Here is a 24,786-nt window from a genome sequence, read left to right as displayed (position 1 = left end):
ACTCTATTTTCATACCTTGTGATAATGGTTGAAGTCTGAGATGGGCTTTAAATAAGGATCTATAATGAAGTTTCTGGCTATGGATTTACTATCACTGGCAAAAGATTTGTAATCATGACTTGAATGGATTTAAAAGAAAATAGATGTGTAGTTGATCTCTTACTGCAGGCATTTCATCATATTCATCTGAGATGAATAAATGGGATCTTGTAAACCCATCAGATCATGATCTTCGTTTTCTGAATGTTGAGCTTTAGGCCAACTTTTTAACTCTCCGCTTTCACTTTCATCAAGAGGCTTTTTAGTTCCTCTTCACTTTCTGCCATAAGGACTGTGTCATCTGCATATCTGAGGTTATTGATATTTCTCCCGGCAATCTTGATTCCAGCCTGTGCTTCTTCAAGCCCAGCGTTTCTCATGATGTACTCTGCATATAAGTTAAATAAGCAGGGTGACAATATACAGCCTTGACGTACTCCTTTTCCTATTTGAAACCAGTCTGTTGTTTCATGTCCAGTTCTAACTGTTGCTTCCTGACCTGCATATGGGAAGATCATGGCATCTGGTCCCATCACTTCATGGGAAATAGATGGAGAAACAGTGGAAACAGTGTCAGACTTTATTTTGGGGGACTCCAAAATCACTGCAGATGGTGACTGAACCCATGAAATTAAAAGACACTTACTCCTTGGAAGAAAAGTTATGACCAAGCTAGATAGCATGTTGAAAAGCAGAGACATTGCCAACAAAGGTCCATCTAGTCAAGGCTATGGTTTTTCCAGTAGTCATGTATGGATGTGAGAGTTGGACTGTGAAGAAAGCTGAGCACCGAAGAATTGATGCTTTTGAACTGTGGTGTTGTGGAAGACTCTTGAGAGTCCCTTGGACTGCAGGGAGATCCAACCAGTCCATGCTGAAGGAGATCAGCCCTGGGATTTCTTTGGAGGGAATGATGCTGAAGCTGAAACTCCAGTACTTTGGCCACCTCATGCGAAGAGTTGACTCACTGGAAAAGACTCTGATGCTAGGAGGGATTGGGGGCAGGAGGAGAAGGGGATGACCGAGGATGAGATGGCTGGATGGCATCACGGACTCAATGGACGTGAGTCTGAGTGAACTCCGGGAGTTGGTGATGGACAGGGAGGCCTGGCATGCTGCGATTCATGGGGTCGCAAAGAGTCGGACATGACTGAGCAACTGAACTAACTAAACCCATCAGATCATACAAGTTTGCTATCCAGAAATTAAGTGCCTAGTTTTCAGTTAAAAATTATTTATTCAAGAGATTTTTTGTTTCTAAATATTAAAGTTGCTTCATCTTTTAATATGTAGCAGTGGTGTCTATTTTTTTTAAGATTCAATTTAATTTGTTTTCTCATTTACCCGCTCCAGCTGGCCCCCTTTTACTGTTTTGTTGCCCTAAATCATCTCTAAAGCTGCATTCTTGCTTTCACAGTGTCTCATTTTACTGTTAGGTTGCAGTTTCTGCCTCTGTTTTGTAGTTGGGCTGTGGATTTTCAGTTTCTGCTCCAAGGCCATCCTTCACTAGACCCCAGCAGGTAATCTTTCAGATACTAAGCCATTCTTGGGATATTTGTGGAACAAAAATTTTAATGCCCCTAAAAGACTAAGTGGCTGGATGGTACACTGCGGGTTTTTCCAGATATACTTTGACTACTAAATTGGTTTTTCTAAGAAGATAGATAAGGTCATACATTTGAAGACTTAGCTTTTATTTCTTTGCTTATTTTACCAATATGCTGTCACATAATGTTCCTTAAACCTTGCATTCATGGCCTTTGTTATGTTTGGCTAGACAATGCTTTATTTAGATGGCAGTCCATTTTAGCAGAAGGGTGCCTGATGAAACTCATTTCATGTGTTTTAGCATTTGGTCTCTAATAACTTCTCAGACAATACTTGCAACTATTAAATCTTCTAAAACTTGTTTTACCTAGATACATTTTAAGGTGTACCCAGAAAATAAAGCAGTATTATAGTTTTTAGTCTGGAGAAGGCAATGGCACCCCACTCCAGTACTCTTGCCTGGAGAATCTCATGGATGGAGGAGCCTGGTAGGCTGCAGTCCATGGGGTCGCTAAGAGTCAGACATGACTGAGCGACTTCACTTTCACTTTTCATTTTCATGCATTGGAGAAGGAAATGGCAACCCACTCCAGTGTTCTTGCCTGGAGAATCCCAGGGATGGGGGAGCCTAGTGGGCTGCCGTCTATGGAGTCACACAGAGTCGGACATGATTGAAGTGACTTAGCAGTAGCAACCCAATAATCAGTTGAAGGAAAAGGGAATTTTTTTAGTCAGTACAAAGTTGTTGGGTTTTATTAGTTTTTCTTGTTTTGAGTAATAATTAAAGCCTTTTGTCTTTAATAGATCTCATTTTAGTATTTGGATTCTATGAAAATAAACTTTCTTAGATTATAGCTTCTTAAATGGCATACATAACTTTTATTTTCTCCTAAACAGGTTCAATCTGTTGTTAATACCACTGTGCCAGCTAGAAGGGGGGAAAACTTAATATGTGTATATAAATACTGTCATATGATTTCTTTAAAAGTCTCTGAAATTCAGTATTTATCAGGAATTGAACTGAGAATTGATCTATTCTCTGTGTCTCATGATGTATTTCAGTATTTTAAAGCATTGCAGTGTTTTAAAGATTTTGAGTTGTAACTAAATATGAGTCTTACCTACATAATCTCATCATTTTTTGAAAACATGGGCATTGATAACATTGATTTGGAGTCTGAGTAAGTTAGTAAAAAGAGGGACATGGTGTGTGTATTTCTTCATTTGTAATCAAGCCATTCTTCTACAGTCTTCAAGTCAACTGTCATGTTTCGTGCTTTCCTGCTTTGTTCTTTTGAGCCACTTGATGACTGGCAACTGAGTGGATCTTGGAAAGGAACTCTTTTAGCAGATTCGTGCTAGGCCCTTTGGTCCTCTCCTTCACCTGCATCATAGCAGCTACATTCTGTCCTGTCTGTGTCCCTGAAAGGAAAGGGATGGGAGAGAGAAAGCGTGAGTGTGAGTGTGTGTGTGTGTGTGTGTGTGTGTGTGTGTGTGTGTGTGTTGTAGTAGTAGTGGAAGTCAGCAATCTCTTGTCAGCATATGTTACAAGGTTTCTCAAGCACATGGAAAGATCTTTCTCAGGAAAACTCTGTCAAGGCCAGCACACATGGGAAAAGTATTTCAGTGCTTAGTCTTGTAACTGTGACTGTTTTTATTTGGGGTCAGAAGAAATTAAATCACAAGACATGGTTATGCTCCACATCATTATTTACCTGTCTTTTCTTTTTGAACTCTCCCAGGCAGCAGTATCTGTCCAAAGATCACTATAGTTCCACCTTGCTTGAAAAGCAGCACAACCACACTGATTGATCAGAATGCATCTGATGAAGAGGCTCAGGGAATAAATGGGAAAACTCCAGCAAAACACTTAGCTGCAAGTCCAAAGCCACAAGGTATGCTGTTGGTTTTTTTTTTTTTTTTTCATCAAGTTGGGTGCTTTGTTCATTGAAGAAAGTGACACAAAGGAATGATGATCACTCAAAAAGAGTTTTAAGTTATAAATTGAGGAATTGGGTGCATTTGTTTTTTCAGGAGAAAAGTCAGGCAGAGTTTCTACTCTGAAAATACTTCTATATTTCCCTATTATGACTCTTTTCATAAATTGTTTATATGTCCCCTTAATGGAAATGTGATCTCTTCATGCACTATGCTTGACATACTGCAGAGCCTAACTTAACATTTGCATAGTAAATATGTAACAAATTAATATGTACTTAGAAGTACTGTCGAAGTTGTCATGACTTTATAAATGTGAGAGGGTCTGTGAAACAGATCATTCTAAAACAATGCTTTAAGATACTTAGCTAGAGTGTGATTTTACAATATTAAGAAAGTGGGGCTTTTCAGGCTTCTTGGTAAAAAGTCATCCACAAAAATTGAGTCCCTTCATCCAAGAATTGAGCATCCAATAAGGGGAAAATTTTTAGTGATGAAAATTTTTAAATGCTTTGCTCAGTAACCATTTCATTTTACAAGTAAACTTCCAGTAAATGGTAATTAACTTTAAGAAGCACAAAATTGTAATTTTGATTTGATGATTGAGAACAAGGTTTTTTGAAGTATAACACAAAACTATGCTACACTGGCTTAACATGTAGTTTGTTACAAATGTATTTTCATTTATATCAAATGCTGAACATTCAATCAGGAAACAACACTAGGCATTTTCAGAATCACTATATTTTGAAAAAATCAATTTCTGTTTGGATTATTTGTATTTTTTTGGTCTCTTGTTCTTGTTTTAAATTTTTCTGAAAGAGATCTTTAAAGGGAGGTTAGAATGGAGTCTTCTCAATCACAGGCGATTTTTCTTATTGTTCTTACTACTAGTTATATTGGTGATGGTATGAGATACAGGTTATCAAACAAAGTCAGATAATTGGAAATTCAAGTGAATAACTGATTGATGAGTTTATAACCTCAATCTTTGACCATATTCCTTTATAACATTGTAAATATGAAAATAGAAATTTTTCTAATCATGATTACAGCCATTTTATTTGTACAATACAAAATGCCACCTTGCTCATTAGTTGTAAGCTGACCTCAAATAAAGTAAAAAATATAAGAAGTAAATGCAATTTAATTTTATGTAATTCCCCAGATGAAAAGCAAGAGTTTAATTATTAATAAAGACTGTTTTAGAAAGATGTATTGCATCACTTCATTGTTTTTAGTTCATTGAGATAAATTATAGCCATGTTCTTTCTGAGCTGCCGTGTGCCAAAATAACCCTGCTCTTTAGAGAGAAAGCACTGACTTTGCTGCTTGTAGTTCTATTGAAGTCTGTGTGTTACTAGTTAAACATATGTGATTACTTTCTATCTTGAATATGGATTTTTATATATACATATATTTTTTGCATAATAACAGAGTATTTCCAGATATAAAATAAACAACATAGAGTATACTTTTTTCGAAAATATTCTCATTGTTTGGTGCTTTCCTGACCCGCTCCCTGCCCCAGCTAAACTTCTAGCTCTACTATCACCCCTTAAATCTCACATTTAATCTCTTCTTTGTTTTTTCTCATTCATTACAGACTGGTCTACTATTTAACTTGTCCATGTTTGGGTTTTTTTCTGCTTTTTACACTACTGTGTTCCCTGTATCTCCCACACAGTGTAGCAGGCCTTCAGTAATACTCACTGAGTGAATCTTGCTCCATCACCATGTTTCTTTTACTTTGTTTCTGCTGTTCTTTGTTTAAAACCTGGAACGTATGACATATAGAGACTGTTGTGCTATGTCACTCAGTCATGTCCGAACCAACTCTTTATGATTTGATGGACTGCAACCTGCCAGGCTTCTCTGTCCATGGGATTTTTCAGGCAAGAATACTGGAGTGAGTTACCATTTCCTCCTTCAGGGGGTCTTCCTTACCCAGAGATTGACCCAGTGTCTCCCGAGTCTCCTGCATTGGTGGCAGAGTTTTTACCACTGGGCCACCTAGGAAGCCCCTACATAGAGGCCAGTGTCCTAAAATGAGGCTATATCTTGATATTGTCCGATCAGCTGCCATATAGATCTTACTGACTTGACTGATTGATAGTATTTCCCACCCTTTAGCAGAGAGAAGCCACTTTTAATATCTCCAAATCCTTAAGAACATTTGGGTGACTGAGGTTGGTTGAGAAATGATGGTGATACCAGTGGGGACTTCCTGGTCAGACTGAGGGGTTATCACACTGACACCTTTATGCCCACTTCCTGGCAAATTGTTTATAAATTATGCATGATGCTGCTGCTAAGGCTTCAAGAGCCATTATGTAATTTTACTTCAGTTGAAGACTCTTATTCTAGATCAGTAATTCTCAACTGGAGATAATTTTGCAGGCCTGTGGCACCAACCCCAGTGCTCACTGGTATTATCTAGAGACATTTTTTTTGGCTTGCCACATTTGGGATTTGCTACTGGCATCTAGTAGGTAGAGGATAGGGATGCTGCTCAACATTCTACAATGCACAGGTCAGCCTTTTCCACCCCTACTAACAAAGAATGATCTGACCTAAAATAGCATTAGTTGGAGAAACTGTGATCTAGATCCTAAAAATAGCTCATAATTAAATCTTGGACTTTCCAGGTGGCTCAGTGGTAAAGAATCTGCCTGCCAATGCAGGAGATGCAGAAGATATAGGTTCGATCCCTGGGTTGGAAAGATCCCCTGGAGGAGGAAATGGCAACCCACTCCAGTATTCTTGCCTGAAAAATCCCATGGACAGAGGAGCCTGGCAGGCTACAGCCTATAGGGTAGCAATGAGTTGGGTGCATCTGAGCGTGCACACACCAATTAAATCATACTTGTTTGTTTGTCATGTGAAGTGCTAATAATATCATGGCTGCAGTTTATTATGGTGATTTTTAAAAGGAGAGAATATTTACAACTTTTATTAGTAGTAATTATGTAGTAATAATAGAGTTTGTTTTGCCTCAGAAAATACCCTAAGGCCTTGGGAAACAATGGCTTATTCACTTCATACCAGTCCTACTAGTAAATCAAATTACTGAGCAACTCCAATTACTAAGTCTTTCTTGTTCACCACTTCTAATATTGGCCTGTTTTCTGCCATGTTAGACATAACTCAAAAGAATTTCCTTAGCAGTTAAAGATAGTCATAGTTTTTCTCTTAGGAACTTTGATCCACAACATTCTACATAGTTAATTATTTTGATAAAGCCCACATTACTGTCCCTTCTCAATCATTAAACCTTAATGTTTAAAAATTTTTTATCTTTGAAAGTAACATTATTGTTTCAATAATTTAAGTAAATAATTTGATTTATTCAATTGAGTAGTTTCATCTGCTTCTAAAGTAAAGCATTCTATATATAATGCTGAATTCTATATATAATGCTTCATTCTTAATGTATGCTATAAATTTATAATGTATTAATACATAGCCAGCTGTTTTTCATAGTAAGTAAAATAAGAGTAATAGAAACCTACTGGTAATCTGCAAATTTAAACTGGTATAAATGAAAAAAAAGTGTTACCTGCCATTCCAGTTCTACAGGGATCAAGCTAATATCCCACTAAATGTGTTCCCGGAGGAAAATTCGTTACCTTAAGGTATCTTTCTGTTCTTTGTGATTCAGTTCAGTTCAGTTCAGTCGCTCAGTCGTGTCTGACTCTTTGCGATTAGTAGTAATCTTTTTGTGCTTGACTACACATTTTTCCCAGCAAAAAAAAAGCTCATATTTATCTTGGCCCCTTCCTTAACTCTTTGGAACAGTTCTTCAGATCTAACTGAGAGGCTGTCTCCCTGCTATAGTCCTCAGTAAGGTCCCGGAATAAAACTTAACTCACAACTTTTCTGTTGTATATTTTTCTTTCAGTTGAGAGTGGCAAATACTTTCTTTTTCATTCTCTAATTATTTTGCATATTTGGAAATTTTTAATAATTAAATTTTTTTCGTTCTATTTAGTATCTGTACAATTAACTCTAATGGAGCCCATTTTACTTATCATCAATGAGAGACCTCAAAGTCAGCATGTCATTGCCATGTCCTTGACTAGACTACTGATCTCTCCAAACATTGCTTAACCTATTCTGTAGTTGTTAGTTATATAAAACTTGCATACAATTGAGCTCATTTCACATGCTAGCAAAATAATGCTTAAAATCCTTCAAACTAGCCTTTAATAGTACATGAACCAACAACATCCAGGTGTACAAACTAGATTTAGAAAAGGCAGAGGAACCAGAGATCAAATTGCCAGTGTCCGTTGGATCCTAGAAAAAGCAAGGAAATTCCGAAAAAGCATCTACTGCTATTTTATTGACTACTTAAAGCTTTTGACTGTGTAGCTCACAGTGAACTGTGGAAAATCCTTAAAGAGATAGGAATACCAGACTACCTTAGCTGTCTCCTGAGAAACTTGTATTCAGGACAAGAAGGGATAGTTAGAACCAGACATGGAAAAATGGACTGGTTCAAAATCAGTAAATATACAGTAGGACAAGGCTATGTATTGTTACCCTGCTTATTTAACTTATATGCAGAGTACATCATCCAAAAGGCCTGGCCGGAAGACTCACAAGCTGGGATCATGATTGCCTGGAGAAATATCAATAACCTATGTGCAGATGATACCAGTCTATTGGCAGAAAGTAAAGATGAACTAAACAGCCTCTTGATGAAGGTGAAAGAGGATAGTGAAAAGGCTGACTTAAAGCTAAACATTCAAAAAACGAAGATCATCGCATCCAGTTCCATCACTTCATGGCAAATAGATGGGAGGAAAATGGAAACAGTGACAGATTTTCTTTTCTTGGGCTCCAAAATCACTGCAGATAGTGACTGCAGCCACAAAAATAAAAAATGCTTGCTCCTTGGAAGAAAAGCTATGACAAACATAGACAGTGTGTTGAAAAGCAGAGATAACGCTCTACAGTCAAAGCTATGGTTTTTCCAGTAGTCACCTATGGATATGAGAATTGGACCATGAATAAGGCTGAGCACTGAAGAACTGATGCATTCGAATTGTGGTGCTAGAGAAGACTCTTGAGAGTCCCTTGGAGAGAAAGGAAATCAAAGCAGTCAACCTTAAAGTAATTCAGCCTTGAATATTCATTGAAAAGACTAATGCTGAAGCTCTAATATTTTGGCCACCTGATGTGAAGAGCTGACTCATTGGAAGACACCCTGATGCTGGGAAAGATTGAGTGCAAGAGAAGAAATAGGTAGGCAGAGGTTGAGATGATTGGATGTCATCACCGACTCAATGGACATGAACTTGAGCTTGCTCTGGGAGACAGTGGAAGACAGAGAAGCCTGGCATACTGCCGTTCATGGGATCACAAAGAGTTAGACACGAGTTAGCAACTAAACAACAAGTATCAAAGAAGGCATGTTCACTGAGTAAACCATAGATGAAAGAGTTATTTCATAATTCTTTAGATGCAGAATGATAAAGAACACATTCACTTCCTCCTTTGCATATTCTAGTTAGGAGTACTGAAATTATTCAGTTCAGTTCAGTCACTCAGTCGTGTCCAACTCTTTGCGACCCCATGAATCGCAGCACGCCAGGCCTCCCTGTCCATCACCAACTCCCGGAGTTCACCCAGACTCATGTCCATCGAGTCTGTGATGCCATCCAGCCATCTCATCCTCAGTCGTCCCTTTCTCCTCCTGCCCCCAATCCCTCCCAGCATCAGAGTCTTTTCCAATGAGTCAACTCTTCGCATGAGGTGGCCAAAATACTGGATGGAGTTTCAGCTTCAGCATCATTCCCTCCAAAGAAATCCCAGGGCTGATCTCCTATAGAATGGACTGGTTGGATCTCCTTGCAGTCCAGGGGACTCTCAAGAGTCTTCTCCAACACCACAGTTCAAAAGCATCAATTCTTCGGCACTCAGCCTTCTTCACAGTCCAACTCTCAGATCCATACATGACCACAGGAAAAACCATAGCCTTGACTAGACGGACCTTAGTCGGCAAAGTAGTGTCTCTGCTTTTGAATATGCTGTCTAGGTTGGTCATAACTTTTCTTCCAAGGAGTAAGCATCTTTTAATTTTATGGTTGCAGTCACCATTACTAATGTTAAAACTGTTTGGTGGGGAGGTGGAATATTGTCCTGGTTTACTATTTTGGTTTATATTTTTTCTACACAGAAAAATTTTCCTTAAAATGAACCAATATCACACTTGCTTAGGCCCCTTCCTTCTCAATAGTTACTATACTATTCTTTCCACCCCCAAATATTATTATATCTTAGAAAATGGTATCATTTTCATAAAAAGAAGCATGTCATTTTTTTCATTGGAATTTTTTCCTGTTTGTGTTGACAGAGAAAGAGGTAGATTGTTATACCTATAGCACATTGTGTTATATATATGTTTTCCCTCCTCTCTGTAAGGATTGATTACTGAAACAGAAATGATGAAATCTAGGCCAGTAAGCATCAGACAGCTTTCAGCTTGCTGAGTTTATAAAAGAGATAAGATTACTGAAAACCAGGGTAACCAGCTCCAGGCAAAGGGGCATGTAGTTAGAAGAAGACATGATTCTCCACCCATTTTCAGGAAGTTAGGAAAAGGATTTAAAAAAAATGGAGATGACTTCTATTTGATTTATTGAAACATATATAGTTATATATTATTTTACCGAGAATGTTAATTGAAGAGAAAAATGATACTGTACTGGTTTTCAGAATTGAAGTAATTCTTGTACTGATTAAGCATTTATGGCATATTATGTTTTCTCAGATACAGAATTTCTCATCTATTAGAGAAAACCTGTAGATTTTAGTATTTTGGAAATGATCTGTTCATATTCTGTTGAGTGGAAGACTTATTAGTAAGCAAATTATATGTGGTGTATTAATGCTAGGCAACTATTAATGAACTATTACAGAACTAGTCTAAGTTCTGTAACCGCCTTTTGCAGATTTATGATGAGAAGCAGTGCTAATGATGGAAGAAGCTAGAGTCTGGGTACCAGTTATAAAATCTCATCAGGCTTGTTACCCCAGACCAATAATCACTTAAGCTCTCTAAGCCTTCATAGACATAGGAGGCAAATAACGATCTATCTCAGAGGTCTGTAAAGAAAAAAATTCATCTAAGATCAAATGAGATACAGTGCTTTTCTTAACTGAGAAGATGCTCTAAGTAATGCAACATTATATTAATATCATTTGTTGTTTTTTTTTTGTTGGCTTTATGTCTAACCTACTACCTCTGGATTTTAATATATCTTTTATCACTAATTATTAGAAAATCTCTTTTATAGCAAGCAATGTATATTTGGAATTCATTTCAAATTTAGAACTTTCTCTGTTTAGATAAAAAACTGCTATGTCATCTCTAGTAGAGTTTGGAATGCCTTAGTCATATGTAGATCCATAGATGTTTACTAAAGCCATATTTTAAAATCACTTAAAATTAAAATAACCTCTTGAATCTTGGATATTGGACTTCTACAGGACACAGAACAAGTGTCCAAGATAGATAAAGGTATCTTGGTTAAGGTTCAGCCCAAATTTGACAGATCTCTTAACAAAGATTTGGTAATGGTAAGGATTTTTTCACCAAGAACACTAGGATTTTTTGCTTAGGAACAAATATCAGTGAAATACTGAATTCTATGAATTCTTTTTCTACAGTGCCTCCAAAGCCACTACACCTGCAGAATTTACCTTCGACCAGTATACACCAAACTCCTAGGCATAAAGCTTTATCTAGTGCAAAACCAAGGATGGAGGAAGTTAAACCTGCCTCTGCTTGTGTCTCAAAGGAAAAACCCAGTAAGATATCAGATCTCATCAGTCGCTTTGAAGGAGGCAGGTAAGAGCTAACTTACAATGGAAGAAGGCTGAGGGGAGACTAAAGCTGATTTTGAAAAAAATGTATGATACAGATGTAGATTTAAAAATAAAAATTTAAAGTTTTTTATTCCATTAGATGTGGTAGGCCTTTAGAAATAGAGTGAATTTTTAAAATGCTAATCTTGCCCTTTTTGTCTTTTCATACTGTCCATGGGGTTCTCCAGACAAGAATACTCAAGTGGGTTGCCATTTCCTTCTCCAGTGTAAATTGTCAGAATTCTTCACTATGACCTGTCTGTCTTGCGTTGCCCTGTAGGACATGGCTCATAGCTTCATTGGGCTTCCCCAGTGGCTCAGAGATTAAAGTGTCTGCCTCCAATGAGGGAGACCTGGGTTCGATCCCTGGGTCGGGAAGATCCCCTGGAGAAGGAAATGGCAACCCACTCCAGTATTCTTGCCTGGAGAATCCCATGGACTGAGGAGCCTGGTGGGCTGCAGTCCACGGGGTTACAAAGAGTCGGACATGACTGAGTGACTTTACTTATTTACTTATAGCTTCACTGAGTTACACAAGCCCCTTCACTATAACAAAGCTGTGATCCATGAAGGGGACAGAGGAGCCTGGCATGCTATAATCCATGTGTTTGCAAAGAGTCGAACACAACTTAGCGACTGAACAACAGTCTTCCCTATATGAATTGTCATTTATCATATTTATTTGCGTGCAGTGCTTTCTGCCCCAGCCTTCTCATGGCATCATGCACTGAGTACACCTTGCTTTCTCTGTGTCTATGTACGTCATTCCATGTGTTGTTGCTTCTTGTGGTCGGTCATTCCATTGGTCACTGGATATCTGGGTTGGAAGGGCAGGAAGTTATATCTGTCTGTTTCTCATTTGTATGCTTGAATGAACTTCTATGGGCCTGTCCCATCTTTTCTTTCTATTCCATTTTATTTAGTATAGATCTGTATCCATTCAGTCTGTTTTCCCTCTCCCCATACCCCTATACTGTTCTAGGTTCGTGAAGAGATACTGGCAGTAGCAAAATTTATGTTAAATCTCTGTGTGTATTTATTAGATAGATATAATTTTTTATTCTTTAGCTCTGTTTAAAAAAAGTAGCTAAATGTATGTTTCTCAATTAAAGATAAAAACAAACTCACATAAGTTACTTTTCTGCTTATATGACCCTTAGAATTCCCATCACTGACTTAAATAGAATTTTTTTTAATTTATCAGAAAGATTTTATTATATGTCAAAAGTCTATATATAATTAAACAATATATTTAACTTCACTTTCATCCTTGAAGCCAAATATTTCCACTTATTCTAGTGTAGTATTTGGGAATGGTAATCCATTAGATGATTTCGTTTTTTATTTGCAGGACACATTTTTATTTATGTAGTGAATCATAGCTTGAAAATACTTTCAACAGCTTCTAGAAATTGTGACCAAATGCGAAACTGCAATGCCCTTCATTTGTGAGACTATATTTAGTAACAAATTCTGGAGAAAAGTAGTTCAGAAGCCTGTCTTAATTTTTTCGCTCTTGATCAGTTATGTCATAATCTTGTCATAACATTTAAATTTCAACACTTCACTCTCTGAGGTAGGATTTTTAATACCTTTGCTATCTTAAATTATAGTAATCTTTACTAGAAAAGGTTGTTTTCTGTGGCAGGTTGATCCTGTAGCACAAAGTGATGTGCCTCATGTTTGCAGATTCCCAGGTCCATGTCCAGTGACTTCATAATAAATGGGGGGGATGGGCCCCAACCCCTATTCATATTACATGCCAGAGCCTGTATCCTCAGATTTGGGTATAACTTTGGGAAGCCCCAAATCGGTCAATACTCCTCACTATTTTGGTAACCCAGTATTATTTCTCTCCATACACAAAAAGTGCAGTTTTTCCATATTGGTTATTTTTTCAATATATTCTTCCAAGTCAGTTTTCTTTTACAGTTAACAGATTCAAAGCCTTTTTTTGATGAAAAGCTTGAAGGTTGGCTCTAAGGAAAGATATGCTATAATGTATGACATTTTAAGCAAAATTGTTCTAAGAGCAGGTAGGCTGTAATGTGAGCATTTGGGTCAATCTGGTGAAGGGATGTACTTGTGGCAGAAATCCACTGCCAGTACAAAAAAAAATTATATGTTTTTAATGAAGTATTACCCATAGGAACAGGCCCTGAAAAGTATCTGAAGGGGTTTCTGTTGCATTATGTCTATAGGACTTGAATGGGAAGTTTTTATTTCTTGTTGAGTGAGGTTCATGTACCTGTAATGTGGCTTCCCTCCCCACCTTATCCTACCCGGCTCTCCCATGCATATCCTCTGGATGTCAATTATTACAGAGATCCTTGCTGCTTGTTCACAGTAGTCCTTTCCAAAATTCCTAAGTAAGTCCAGAGTTTGGTTTGGAGGATCTTCTGAGGATCTTTCCTTTTGTTGCTGGACACTAATGTGTCCAGGTAAAGGACAGTATGATTCATATCTTGAAGGGCTTTTGGAGAAATTTGTTGTTCATCAGTTGTTTCTGACTCTTTGCGACCCCATGGACTGCAACACGCCAGGCTTCCCTGTCCATCACCAGCTCCCAGAGCTTGTTCAAACTCATGTCCATTGAGTCGGTGATGCCATCCAACCATCTCGTCCTCTGTCATCCCCTTCTCCTCCTGCCTTCAATCCTTCTCAGTGTCAGGGCCTTTTTTAATGAATCGACTCTTCGCATCAGGTGGCCAAAGTATTGCAGCTTCAGCATCAGTCCTTCCAACAAATATTCAGGACTGATTTTCTTTAGGGTTGACTCGTTTGATCTCCTTGCAGTCCAAGGGACTCTCAAGAGTCTTCTCCAACACCACAGTTCAAAAGCATCAGTCCTTTTGCACTCAGCCTTTTTTATGGTCCAACTAGCACATCTGTACATGGCTACTAGAAAAACGATAGCTTTGAATATACGGACCTTTGTTGACAAAGTAATGTCTCTGCTTTTTAACATGCTGTCTAGGTTTGTCATAGCTTTTCTTCCAAGGAGCAAGCATCATTTTATTTCATGGCTGCAGTCACCATTTGCAGTGATTTTGGAGCCCAAGAAAATAAAGTCTTTCAGTTTCTATTGTTTCCCCATCTATTTGCCATGAAGTGATGCGACTGGATCCCATGAGCTCAGGTTTTTGAATGTTTAGTTTTAAACCAGCATTTTAAGTTAGGCCTAAGGAATATGCTCCTAGAAGGCAGACATCAGTAGTGGAAGATGTCACATTTACTTATACTAGCAACCTCCAACTTTTTTTTTTAACACCAAAAATATTTCATATTATGGTATAGCCGATGAGCAACGTTGTGATAGTTTCACATGAACAGCGGAGTACCTCAGCCATGTATATATATATATATCCACTCTGCCCCAAACCCTACTCCCATCCAGGCTGGTACATAACATTGAGAAGAGTTTCATGTGCTGTACTATAGGTCTTTGTTGGTTATCCATTTTAAATATAGCAGTGTGTACATGACCTTCCCCAAATCCCTAACTATCCCTTCCCCACAGCAACCATAGGTTTGTTTTCTAAGTCTATGGACAACCTCCAAATTTTATAAGACGTTTACCCCCTTCCAAATTTTTCCTTGCCTTCTTGTGATAGTAAACCTCACTGTGTTTTTTGTCTTCTCTGACTGCTCTCTACTATTTGTTAGCCACATTACATTGGCCACATTATCTAGGTTTCTAAGCCTGTATTGTGGGGTCCCTACTTTGGAATTATTTATGATATGGAATAAGATAATCTATGTAAAGGGCCTAATGTGGTTTCTGGCACTTAATAAATGTTAGTTGGTATTATTGAATTACTGTTATGATCATCATCACAATTAGTGATCTTGTTGTTCCTCCACTTTTTATTGAGCATTGTCATATACCAAGTGCTATGCTAAGAGCTGGGAATAAAGCAGAGAACAAGATGGGTACATTTGTACCGTCACAGAGTATTAGTCTGTTTTAATTTTTTCTCCTCACTAGGTTATAAGAATCTCTTCAAGACTGAAGTCCAGAATTTTATATTTTTCCTTCCTGGAATCCGAGATAAAGTACTACATTAGTATTTCCACAGAAGCATTTCTATATACTGGCAGTTAAACTTAAGCCTGTTTGAGGTGACATCTGAGCAGAAACATGAATAATGGGAAGGAGCAAACCACACTACTGACTTGGGGAAGACTGTCCTGGGCAGAGAATTACAGCTTAGATATGCACATTTGCTTATTGCGTATGGGAACAGTAAAGTGACTAATATAATAAGAGCACAGTGAGTGAAACGAGAACAGAATTTAATGAGGCCAGAGCTACTAGGGGCTAGGGTATACAGAATCGTGTAGGCCGTGATTAAGATGCCAGATTTACCTTCAAGTGTTCGGGGAAGCCCTCACTCACAGTTTGACTTCTGTGACCTACCTGGGACTGGAGAGCATCTCTGTGGAAGCAGAAAGACCAGTTAGGATGCTGTGGCAACATGTGCAGTAAGGTTCTTGAGAAATGTATCTGCTTTCCAGAGACAAATAATCTTTGGTTTCTAACCTGTTCATTAATTGAGGGCTGACTATACTTGTCTTTAAAATGTTAAGAAAGTAAAAATCTTGGGATAAGGTGGCCTTATTAAATATATTTCTCACATCTAAGTCTTTACTAATTAACTATGTTAAAAAACAACCCAAGGAAATGTTTCCAAACCTATAGGTAAAGCTCAGGCTTATCATCTTTATTTAAATGTTTATTTGAGTGTAGATAACATCCTGAACAATTGAGAGCTACTCTACCACTTTTTATCCAAGTTTCTAAAACCAAGAGTGGGGGGCGGATATCTTCACTAAATGTCCCTAAACAACTGGAATAAATTTGTTTTTATTCTAGAACTTGTCTGTGCCAGCATTTTCATACTTCCTTTGTGTTTTATCTTTTAGCACTTTATCAAATTACAGCGATTTGAAAAAAGATTCTGCTGTGAACCTAAATGCTCCTAGAACCCCAGGAAGGCATGGATTGACAGCCACACCTCAGCAGAAACTCTCCCAGCACTCACCACAGAAGCAAGGAAATGGTACAGATCAATCTCAGGGTGAACAGACTTTCGTGGCTAATGGTATGGTAGCAGCACAAAACCAGGCGGAATGTGAGGAGGACAAGGCGGCCATTCTTAGCCCAGATACTCCTATTCAAACTTCTGAACCCTTGCCCAATACAAGCTTAGTGAATGGAGAAAAACAAGGAACAACCACAGGCCCTGTGTCACCCACAACAAATAGCTGTCATGAAGATGCTTCTGACAGTAGCTGCAGGACTTTACGTGCCAGCCCTGTGCTCCCCCTGGAAGAGGAAAGGACAGACACAGAAGCCAAGGTACAAGAGAGGGAAAGTGAAGAAAGCCCTCTAGAACTGGAACAGCTGGACCAGCACCATGAGATGAAGGTAAAGCATAAGTAGCAGGAAGCACTAACTATTCCACTACGGTTTGAACTCTATTTTATACCACTTATGTGATGAATAAGTCTGATCACCCTCACCACCAGTTCAGCAGTTTTCAAGCTGTAGCTGCTGATGCATGATTCCCCTACTCTCTGAGGAGACTCTTCACTTTTTCTTCTATATAATTTTTGTTGGTCTCTCTATTATGATTTCAAGATTCAGAACAGTGTAAAGACTTTGATATAGGAAAACCACAACCATAGTGTTTATATTTACATCAGAAATTGCTCCCCATAAACATATGGGCATCCCTAATAATAAACACAGGGCTGCATCCCCAATATTTATGGTCTGAGTAACAGGAAATTATTTAATCCTAAAAATCATCTTAGTTCAGTAGTTCATTTATAGAAGAAAAAATAGTCCCAGGAAGCTTAAATGATGTTCCAGACTCACAGTAAAAGCCCAGACACCTTGTGCCTTGACTCTCAAGCCAATATTGTGTCCCGATTCAAGAAGTCACAAGCATAAATGCCTAATTGCAGTAAATGTCAGTGAATGCAGCAGCCGTGAGTGATAGGCTAAAGAGAGGTGGGACTGTGGCAAACTAGAAGTTCACTTCCTTTCTAAACAGAGCAGCAGTTTGATAAACCACCTGAGTGGCATTTCTAAGCTAATAAAGGGCTGATTTGCTGATGAAATAATATTCATAACCTACCTGTACTACAGCAGAAACTTTTATACAATTTCAGTAATAAGACCACTGCATTTGTATTCTTTATTTGTGTCAATTTAGTGCTTTGGGAAGATCAATAAATACGGCTTTTACATATTGATAATTCAGAATTTGAAATTCCAATTCCATTTGGAATTTCTTGGATCAGAGATGCCATATCAGCATTATTATAGAGTTCCCTGGAGTGGAGAGTTGTTTATAATTCTGATGACAAGGAAAAAAGGTTTCCATTGTTTAGTCTCTCTTATTGGTTATAAATAATAATCTGGGTAGGAGAGTTGAGAATTAAAAATTGGACAATTATAGGAAAATTTGTAAATGACAAATCCAAGTCCTAAATCTGTTTAGAACTATTTTTTATGATACCATGTCTTAAGTTGGAGAAGGCAATGGCACCCTACTCCAGTACTTTTGCCTGGAAAATCCCATGGACGGAGGAGCCTGGTAGGCTGCAGTCCATGGGGTCGCTACAAGTCAGATACGACTGAGTGACTTCACTTTCACTTTTCACTTTCAGGCATTGGAGAAGGAAATGGCAACCCACTCCAGTGTTCTTGCCTGGAGAATTCCAGGGACGGGGGAGCCTGGTGGACTTCAGTCTATGGGGTCGCACAGAGTTGGACACGACTGAAGTGACTTAGCAGCAGCAGTGTCTTAAGTGGCACTACCATAGGCAAAAATTCAAAAAGACTGATACTAAAATATTAGAGTAAAAATGATTGATTGATGTGTTCAGAACTTTAAAGTGAAATATGTCTTATAGTTCAATTCACAGTGACCCTGAAAAATGTCACAAATAGGTAAAATGCTAGAGGTTTAATTTTAAATGCTGACCCTGAATCAGAGAAAGTTTAAATAAGGAAGTGGGTGGGAGAAAGTGAGTCATCCTTGGTAACAATATCTGAAACATTAAAGAAACAGGACCATACAAAGTGAATCTCTTTACATCTCAGTATAGTAGTAGATTTTAGTGTCTCTGTGCTTAAATTACTTTGAATGGAAGAGAATTTTAGAACCAAAGAACTCAAGGCTCAATCTGTCATTTTACATTTGGGATGGTGCCACCAGAAAGTATCAGCAAAACAGCAAGAAATGTTTTTATTAAGGGAAATATTTTAATTGGTGATGATGTCTGTGGTTGCTGGATACTACTTTTTTCCCCCTGTCATGTATTATTATGTATATATACATTTTCATAGATGTTTCTTACATGGTTTGGGAGAGACTTAATAGGGCTTCCTATTACATTAGTGAAACATGTACATCTGATCTTTCTCCTAATGGGCATTTAAGCAATAGTTGGCACATGCTATATGTAGGAAGAAACATTAAATTTTTTCTTCAGAGCTATTGATCCAAATACTACATGAGTCCCCCATCTAAAAAGGGCTATTAGGATTTAATTTCTACATGGTGACCATGTGTTCTCCTTTGTTGCTCTAGTGCTTGTTACATTGCCTTTCCTTGTTCCAAAATGCAAAGATAAATGTTAGCAGTGTTAGGAGGATACATTTTATGTTAAGTGTATTTTACCACAATTTTAAAAGTAAAATTAAAAAATTTTTTGGTTAGTAGTGTATTATGGACCAATCAATTGGAACCAGGAATTTTTTTTTTTTAATTGAAGTATCATTGCTTTCCTGGAGAATGGCATGGCAAGCCACTCCAGTATTCTTGCCTGGAGGATCCCCATGGACAGAGGAGACTGGCAGGCTACAGCCCATGGGGTCACAAAGAGTCAGACACGACTGAGCAACTAAGCACATAGTGGCTTTACAAGGTTGTGTTCATTCCTGATTCTAACAATAAGTTGTTTCAGTCATATCTGACTCTGCAACCCCATGGACCGTAGCCCGCCAGGCTCCTCTGTCCGTGAGATTCTCCAGGCAAGAATACTGAGGTGGGTTGCCGTTTCCTTTTCCAGGGCATCTTCCTGACCCAGGGATCAAACCCACGTCTCTCAGGTCTCCTGCATTGGCAGATGCATTCTTTACCACTGGCACACCTGGGAAGTGTTCGTGTCTGCTGTACAGCAAAATTGAATCAGTTATACCTCTATCCCCTCTTTGAGTCTGATCTTAAGGCTCTCTTTAGTGACGATAATATAATAATTCTGTGCTATTGTATGTAGGTATATTCTCTCGTTAGCATAGCTTTCCAGAATGTCAGTTGTTTCTTAAAGATTATCTAATGTGTTAAACTTCTAAGACATCATGGAGTTTTTGAGTTTCACTATGCAGTGAACTGAAAAAAAATTACTTAAGTCTGTATATAACTGGATGTAGAGATTTACATCAGAATAGTCTTCTTAAGTTTCCGGAAAGTAGATACGTATTAAAATGTATCTTCTCCAGGGGATCTTCCCGACCCAGGGATTGAACCCAGGTCTCCCGCATTGTAGACAGATGCTTTACCATGTGAGCCACCAGGGAAGTCCAAAATGTATCTTAAACAATCATTATTAATAATTGAGTACTGACTTGAACTCTTCGCATGAGGTGGCCAAAGTACTGGAGCTTCAGCTTTAGCATCATTCCTTCCAAAGCATGGGGTCGCAAAGAGTCGGACACGACTGAGCGACTGAACTGAACTCAACTGAACTGACTTAAAAAATAGTCTCTGTGTAACTCTCACTGATTGTCTGATGTATTTTGATCAAGAGTCACTTTCAGTGGTGAATATAGAATCCTGTGATTTTTATCTTGTAAAAAAATAATCCCTTCCTCATTGAAACTATTGACTCTACTATACCTAGGAAAGCAACACTTTTCCAGTGTTTAAACATTTTGCACCAGTGATCTAGATATAAACAGACACCTCTAAGTAAGCAGATATTTCTTTTAAAAACCTCAGAGTCAAAGTAAAATTTTAGTACCTTATGATACCTTTAGCTTTCAAACTCAAAGTGTTAATAGTGTCTTTAAATTAGGATTAACCATATATTATAACAGATTACAAGATTGAAATCTACTAAAAGAAAGGTTTTATTATAAGAAAACATACTAAGCCCATAAGTTGCAGGAAAGATAGGGGTTAGGGACTGTTTTAGAATATATGCATGTGCCCTCGTAGGCATGAGTACTTGAAGGCATTGGGGATAACAATAGTATTATAATTTCTGTTTGGCATGACACATTTGGGCTATCATAAATAGTTCAAACCATATTAGGATACTCAGATAAATAGGTCAGGATGGGTTAGAATGAATTTCATTAAAAGTACTTACACTTTCTCATATTTGTAGGTTTCAGTGGGTAAACTTCAGTAGAACTGCACTATGTTGAAAGCAGCAGTCATCAATTTATGCTGGAAATGAAAATTTCTCTTCACAGTTTTCATGAGTCTTTTAATATCCAAGTTATATTTCAGTAGGTTGATTGGTAATTTTTTTCTGAGTTTTATTTGAAGTACTTCCTTCCTTTATATTTTGTCAGTTCAGTTCATTCACTCAGTCTTGTCCAACTCTTTGCAACCCCATGGACTGCAGTACGCCAGGCTTCCCTGTCCATCACCAACTCCCGGAGCTTGCTCAAACTCATATCCATCAAGTCATTAATGCCATCCAACCATCTCATCCTCTGTCATCTCCTTTTCCTGCCTTCAACCTTTCCGAGGATCAGGGTCTTTCCCAATGAGTCAGTTCTTCGCATCAGGTGGCCAAAGTGTTGGAGTTTCCGCTTCAGCATAAGTCCTACCAATGAATATTCAGAACTGATCTCCTTTAGGATGGACTGGTTGGAACTCCTTGCAGTCCAAGGGACTCTCAAGAGTCTTCTTCAACACCACAGTTTAAAAGCATCAATTCTTCTGTGCTCAGCTTTCTTTATAGTCCAGATCTCACATCCATACATGACAAAGGTATGGAAAAACCATAGCTTTGATTAGATGGACCTTTGTTGGTAAAGTAATGTCTCTACTTTTTAAAATGCTGTCTAGGTTGGTCATAGTGTTTCTTCCAAGGAGCAAGCATCTTTTAATTTCATGGGTACAGTCACCATCTGTAGTGATTTTGGAGCCCAAGAAAATAAAGTCTGTCACTGTTTCCATTGTTTCCCCATCTGTTTGCCATGAAGTGATGGGACCAGATGCCACGATCTTCCTTTTTTGAATATTGAGTTTTAAGCCAGCTTTTTCACTCTCCTCTTTCACTTTCATCAAGAGGATCTTTAGTTCTTCTCTGCTTTCTGCCATAAGGGTGGTGTCATCTGCGTATTTGACGTGATTGATGTTTCTCACAGCATTCTTGATTCCAGCTTGTGCTTCCTCCAGCCCAGCATTTTGCGTGATGTACTCTGCATATAAGTGAAATAAGCAGGGTGACAATATTTCATATAGCAAGACAAATATAAGAGTAAAGATGTGCACTTAAGACTAACATTCATATAAATAACAGATCTAATACTAATCTTTTCTTCCACCAAAGATGAAAGAAATTATATAATGAAGTGAATGAATAGATGAAGGTGGTATACAGAATGTGGAGGTTTATATAAACACGAATTTTTAAAAAAACTTCCATATTTATTTCCTGCTTATTTACTGTTTTTTAATTGCCATTTTACCACTTTTTTTTTTATAAACCTTGAGGATTTATAACTTTTGAACATACTCAAAAATTAAGATAATTGTCTCCTGGGGGGGAAATGATAGAGAATCACATTCAGAAGTAAATTGCAAACAGAAAACCAGTGGTGTAATCTAAGTCAATTCCCTTTTCCTATTTTTCCTTCAGTTTCTTCTAAGTTTAATTGTAACTCTTAAAATTGTTGATTAATTTATAGAGTGTCATATGAGTTATCAGAGTTTTCTGAGAGTTAAAACATAATGCTTACATAGGTTATCCATTTCTTATGGACCACAAGTTCTTTTATAATCAAGCTTTATTTTGATTTTAAATTAATTTTTATTAGAGTATAGTTGATTTACACTGTTGTGTTGGTTTTTGCTATATCCCAAAGTGAATCAGTTATACATATCCATATATCTACTCTTCTTTAGATTCTGTTCCCATATTTAGGTCATTACAAAGTGTTGAGTAGAGTTCCCTATGCCATATTATAGGTTTATATTAGTTATCTATTTTATATATAGTAGTATATATATGTCAACCCCAATCTCCCAATTTATCCCCCATTCCCCAATAAAACTTTAAATTTCTTTTGGTTCACATTTTGAAATATAAAGAGACAGCTTTTGTAGTCTTGTTAGATTTGAAGACAAGTAGTAAATTACTCCTATATTTCTTCTCTTGCCAAATCATCTTTTAATTCCAAGAAAGTAAAAGTCAGCACAAACAATTTATCCAGCTTTACTAATCAATATTTCATTGTTGCTAGTACTTTAACGAAAGTTCCAACTAAAGTTGTAGGCGTTTAAAAATGGTGTGTAGGATAATGAAAAAGCTTCCCCACTAACCATGTGGATAGTTCATAAAAGTCTTGAGGATAGCTTTTCATTATTCATATAGAACTGATGGGAATCTCAGAAACTTCTTTATGTTGTGGTGACTGTTTAGTATGTTGGAAAGTTCTAAGAAAGAAATGAGATAAAGTGAACTTCAGAGAGCCTATACTGAAAAAACATATATCTACTATTGTTCACTTTAAAAATTCAGTATGCAGGACTTTCTTTTCTAGGTCCTGGAGACAGAAATGAATAAGGCAGGCCCTTTCCACAAAGTCTCAGTCTGCTGAGGGGAGAGAAACATGAGTAAATCACCACGATGTGGTACAATAAGGGCTTCGGAAACACTATGAGAAGTAGCTGTGCCTGGAGGATAGCTGGTGAGGGGAAGGCTGCTAGCACAACTGGACTTGAAGGAGCAGTGGGAGGTGCTGGTGGTCCAAAATACAAGGGAACAGGGAGGTAGGGAAGAGGAGTGCATCTAGGCTGAGCACAGGGCTGAGAGTACAAACAGGAGGGTAGTTGCTGTGTCTAGGGATTTTTCTGACCTCATAATAGAGGCCAGAAGGTCTAGTGAAATGAGTGTTGGGGTAGAAGGATAGGCTTAATGAGAAAATATAAGCTAAGGATAAATTGCAGTGGGTTTGTGTGCCTAGGTTGTATTTTTTCCCCCTAAAACCACTGGAGATTTTTTTTTTTTTAAGATTTTTTAAAGTCTGAATAAAAATTAATAATCCTCATAGAAAATCAAGAAAATGTAGCAAAGCATTGAGAATACAAAATCACTCATAGTTCTACCACTTAGAGAAAAGTGCTTTGATATCTAACTTATTTGTACTTATCAAAGTGCTTTGATATCTAGCTTATTTTTCTCAGCTGATTTTTTTAAACATATTTCAGTAGCTTAATATATGGTCATTCTGCATCCTATTTTGTAGGATAGGTATTTTCCCATGTTATTTCAAGCTTTCCATAAGCCTAATACTATCTGGTCTAAGAGGCATTTAATTAAAGCATGGAAGTGACATGATTGTACATCTGTGGGTTTTAGAAAAATGACTCAGATGAAAGGAAAAACAGATGGAGCCGGGTACATGGTTAGTAAGCAATTATTGTATTCCAGGTGTGAAAGGAAAAGGTCCTGGATGAAGCAGAGGGTTAGGGACAAGGAAGAGAGATTTCTGAAAACTGCATGACTGGATATATATGGGATGAGTCATGTTCATTCCCTGTAGCTTCATCAAGTGAAATGGCAGATGGGATGGTGTACCATTTACTGAACTACAAAGGAATAGAAAGAACAACATCAGTTCAGTTCAGTTTAGTCGCTCAGTCGTGTCCAACTCTTTGCGACCCCATGAATCGCAGCACGCCAGGCCTCCCTGTCCATCACCGTCTCCCGGAGTTCACTCAGATACACATCCATCGAGTCAGTGATGCCATCCAGCCATCTCATCCTCTGTCGTCCCCTTCTCCTCCTGCCTCCAATCCCTCCCAGCATCAGAGTCTTTTCCAATGAGTCAACTCTTCGCATGAGGTGGCCAAAGTACTGGAGTTTCAGCTTTAGCATCATTCCTTCCAAAGAAATCCCAGGGCTGATCTTTAGAATGGACTGGCTGGATCTCCTTGCAGTCCAGGGACTCTCAAGAGTCTTCTCCAACACCACAGTTCAAAAGCATCAATTCTTTGGCGCTCAGCCTTCTTCATAGTCCAACTCTCACATCCATACATGACTACTGGGAAAACCATAGCCTTGACTAGACGGACCTAAGTCGGGAAAGTCATGTCTCTGCTTTTGAATATGCCATCTAGGTTGGTC

The 24,786-nt window shown here is 38.0% G+C and overlaps 1 protein-coding gene across 1 annotated transcript in view; it reads left to right on the top strand.

The window, feature by feature from the left end:
• The window catches only part of FGD4 (FYVE, RhoGEF and PH domain containing 4), a 231,835-nt gene that overhangs the window by 156,165 nt on the left and 50,884 nt on the right, over positions 1-24,786 (top strand). Inside the window, exons 2-4 of the mRNA XM_068970926.1 lie at positions 3,330-3,482; positions 11,203-11,383; positions 16,327-16,831. Coding sequence (XP_068827027.1) covers positions 3,330-3,482; positions 11,203-11,383; positions 16,327-16,831 — 839 coding nt within the window. The remainder of the gene's footprint in view (positions 1-3,329; positions 3,483-11,202; positions 11,384-16,326; positions 16,832-24,786) is intronic.

This window comes from Capricornis sumatraensis, chromosome 4 (assembly GCF_032405125.1).
Source record: "Capricornis sumatraensis isolate serow.1 chromosome 4, serow.2, whole genome shotgun sequence".
Taxonomy (NCBI): Eukaryota; Metazoa; Chordata; class Mammalia; order Artiodactyla; family Bovidae; genus Capricornis; species Capricornis sumatraensis.
The sequence above is the reverse complement of the archived record's forward strand: the minus strand, read 5'-3'. Positions and strand labels throughout refer to the sequence as shown.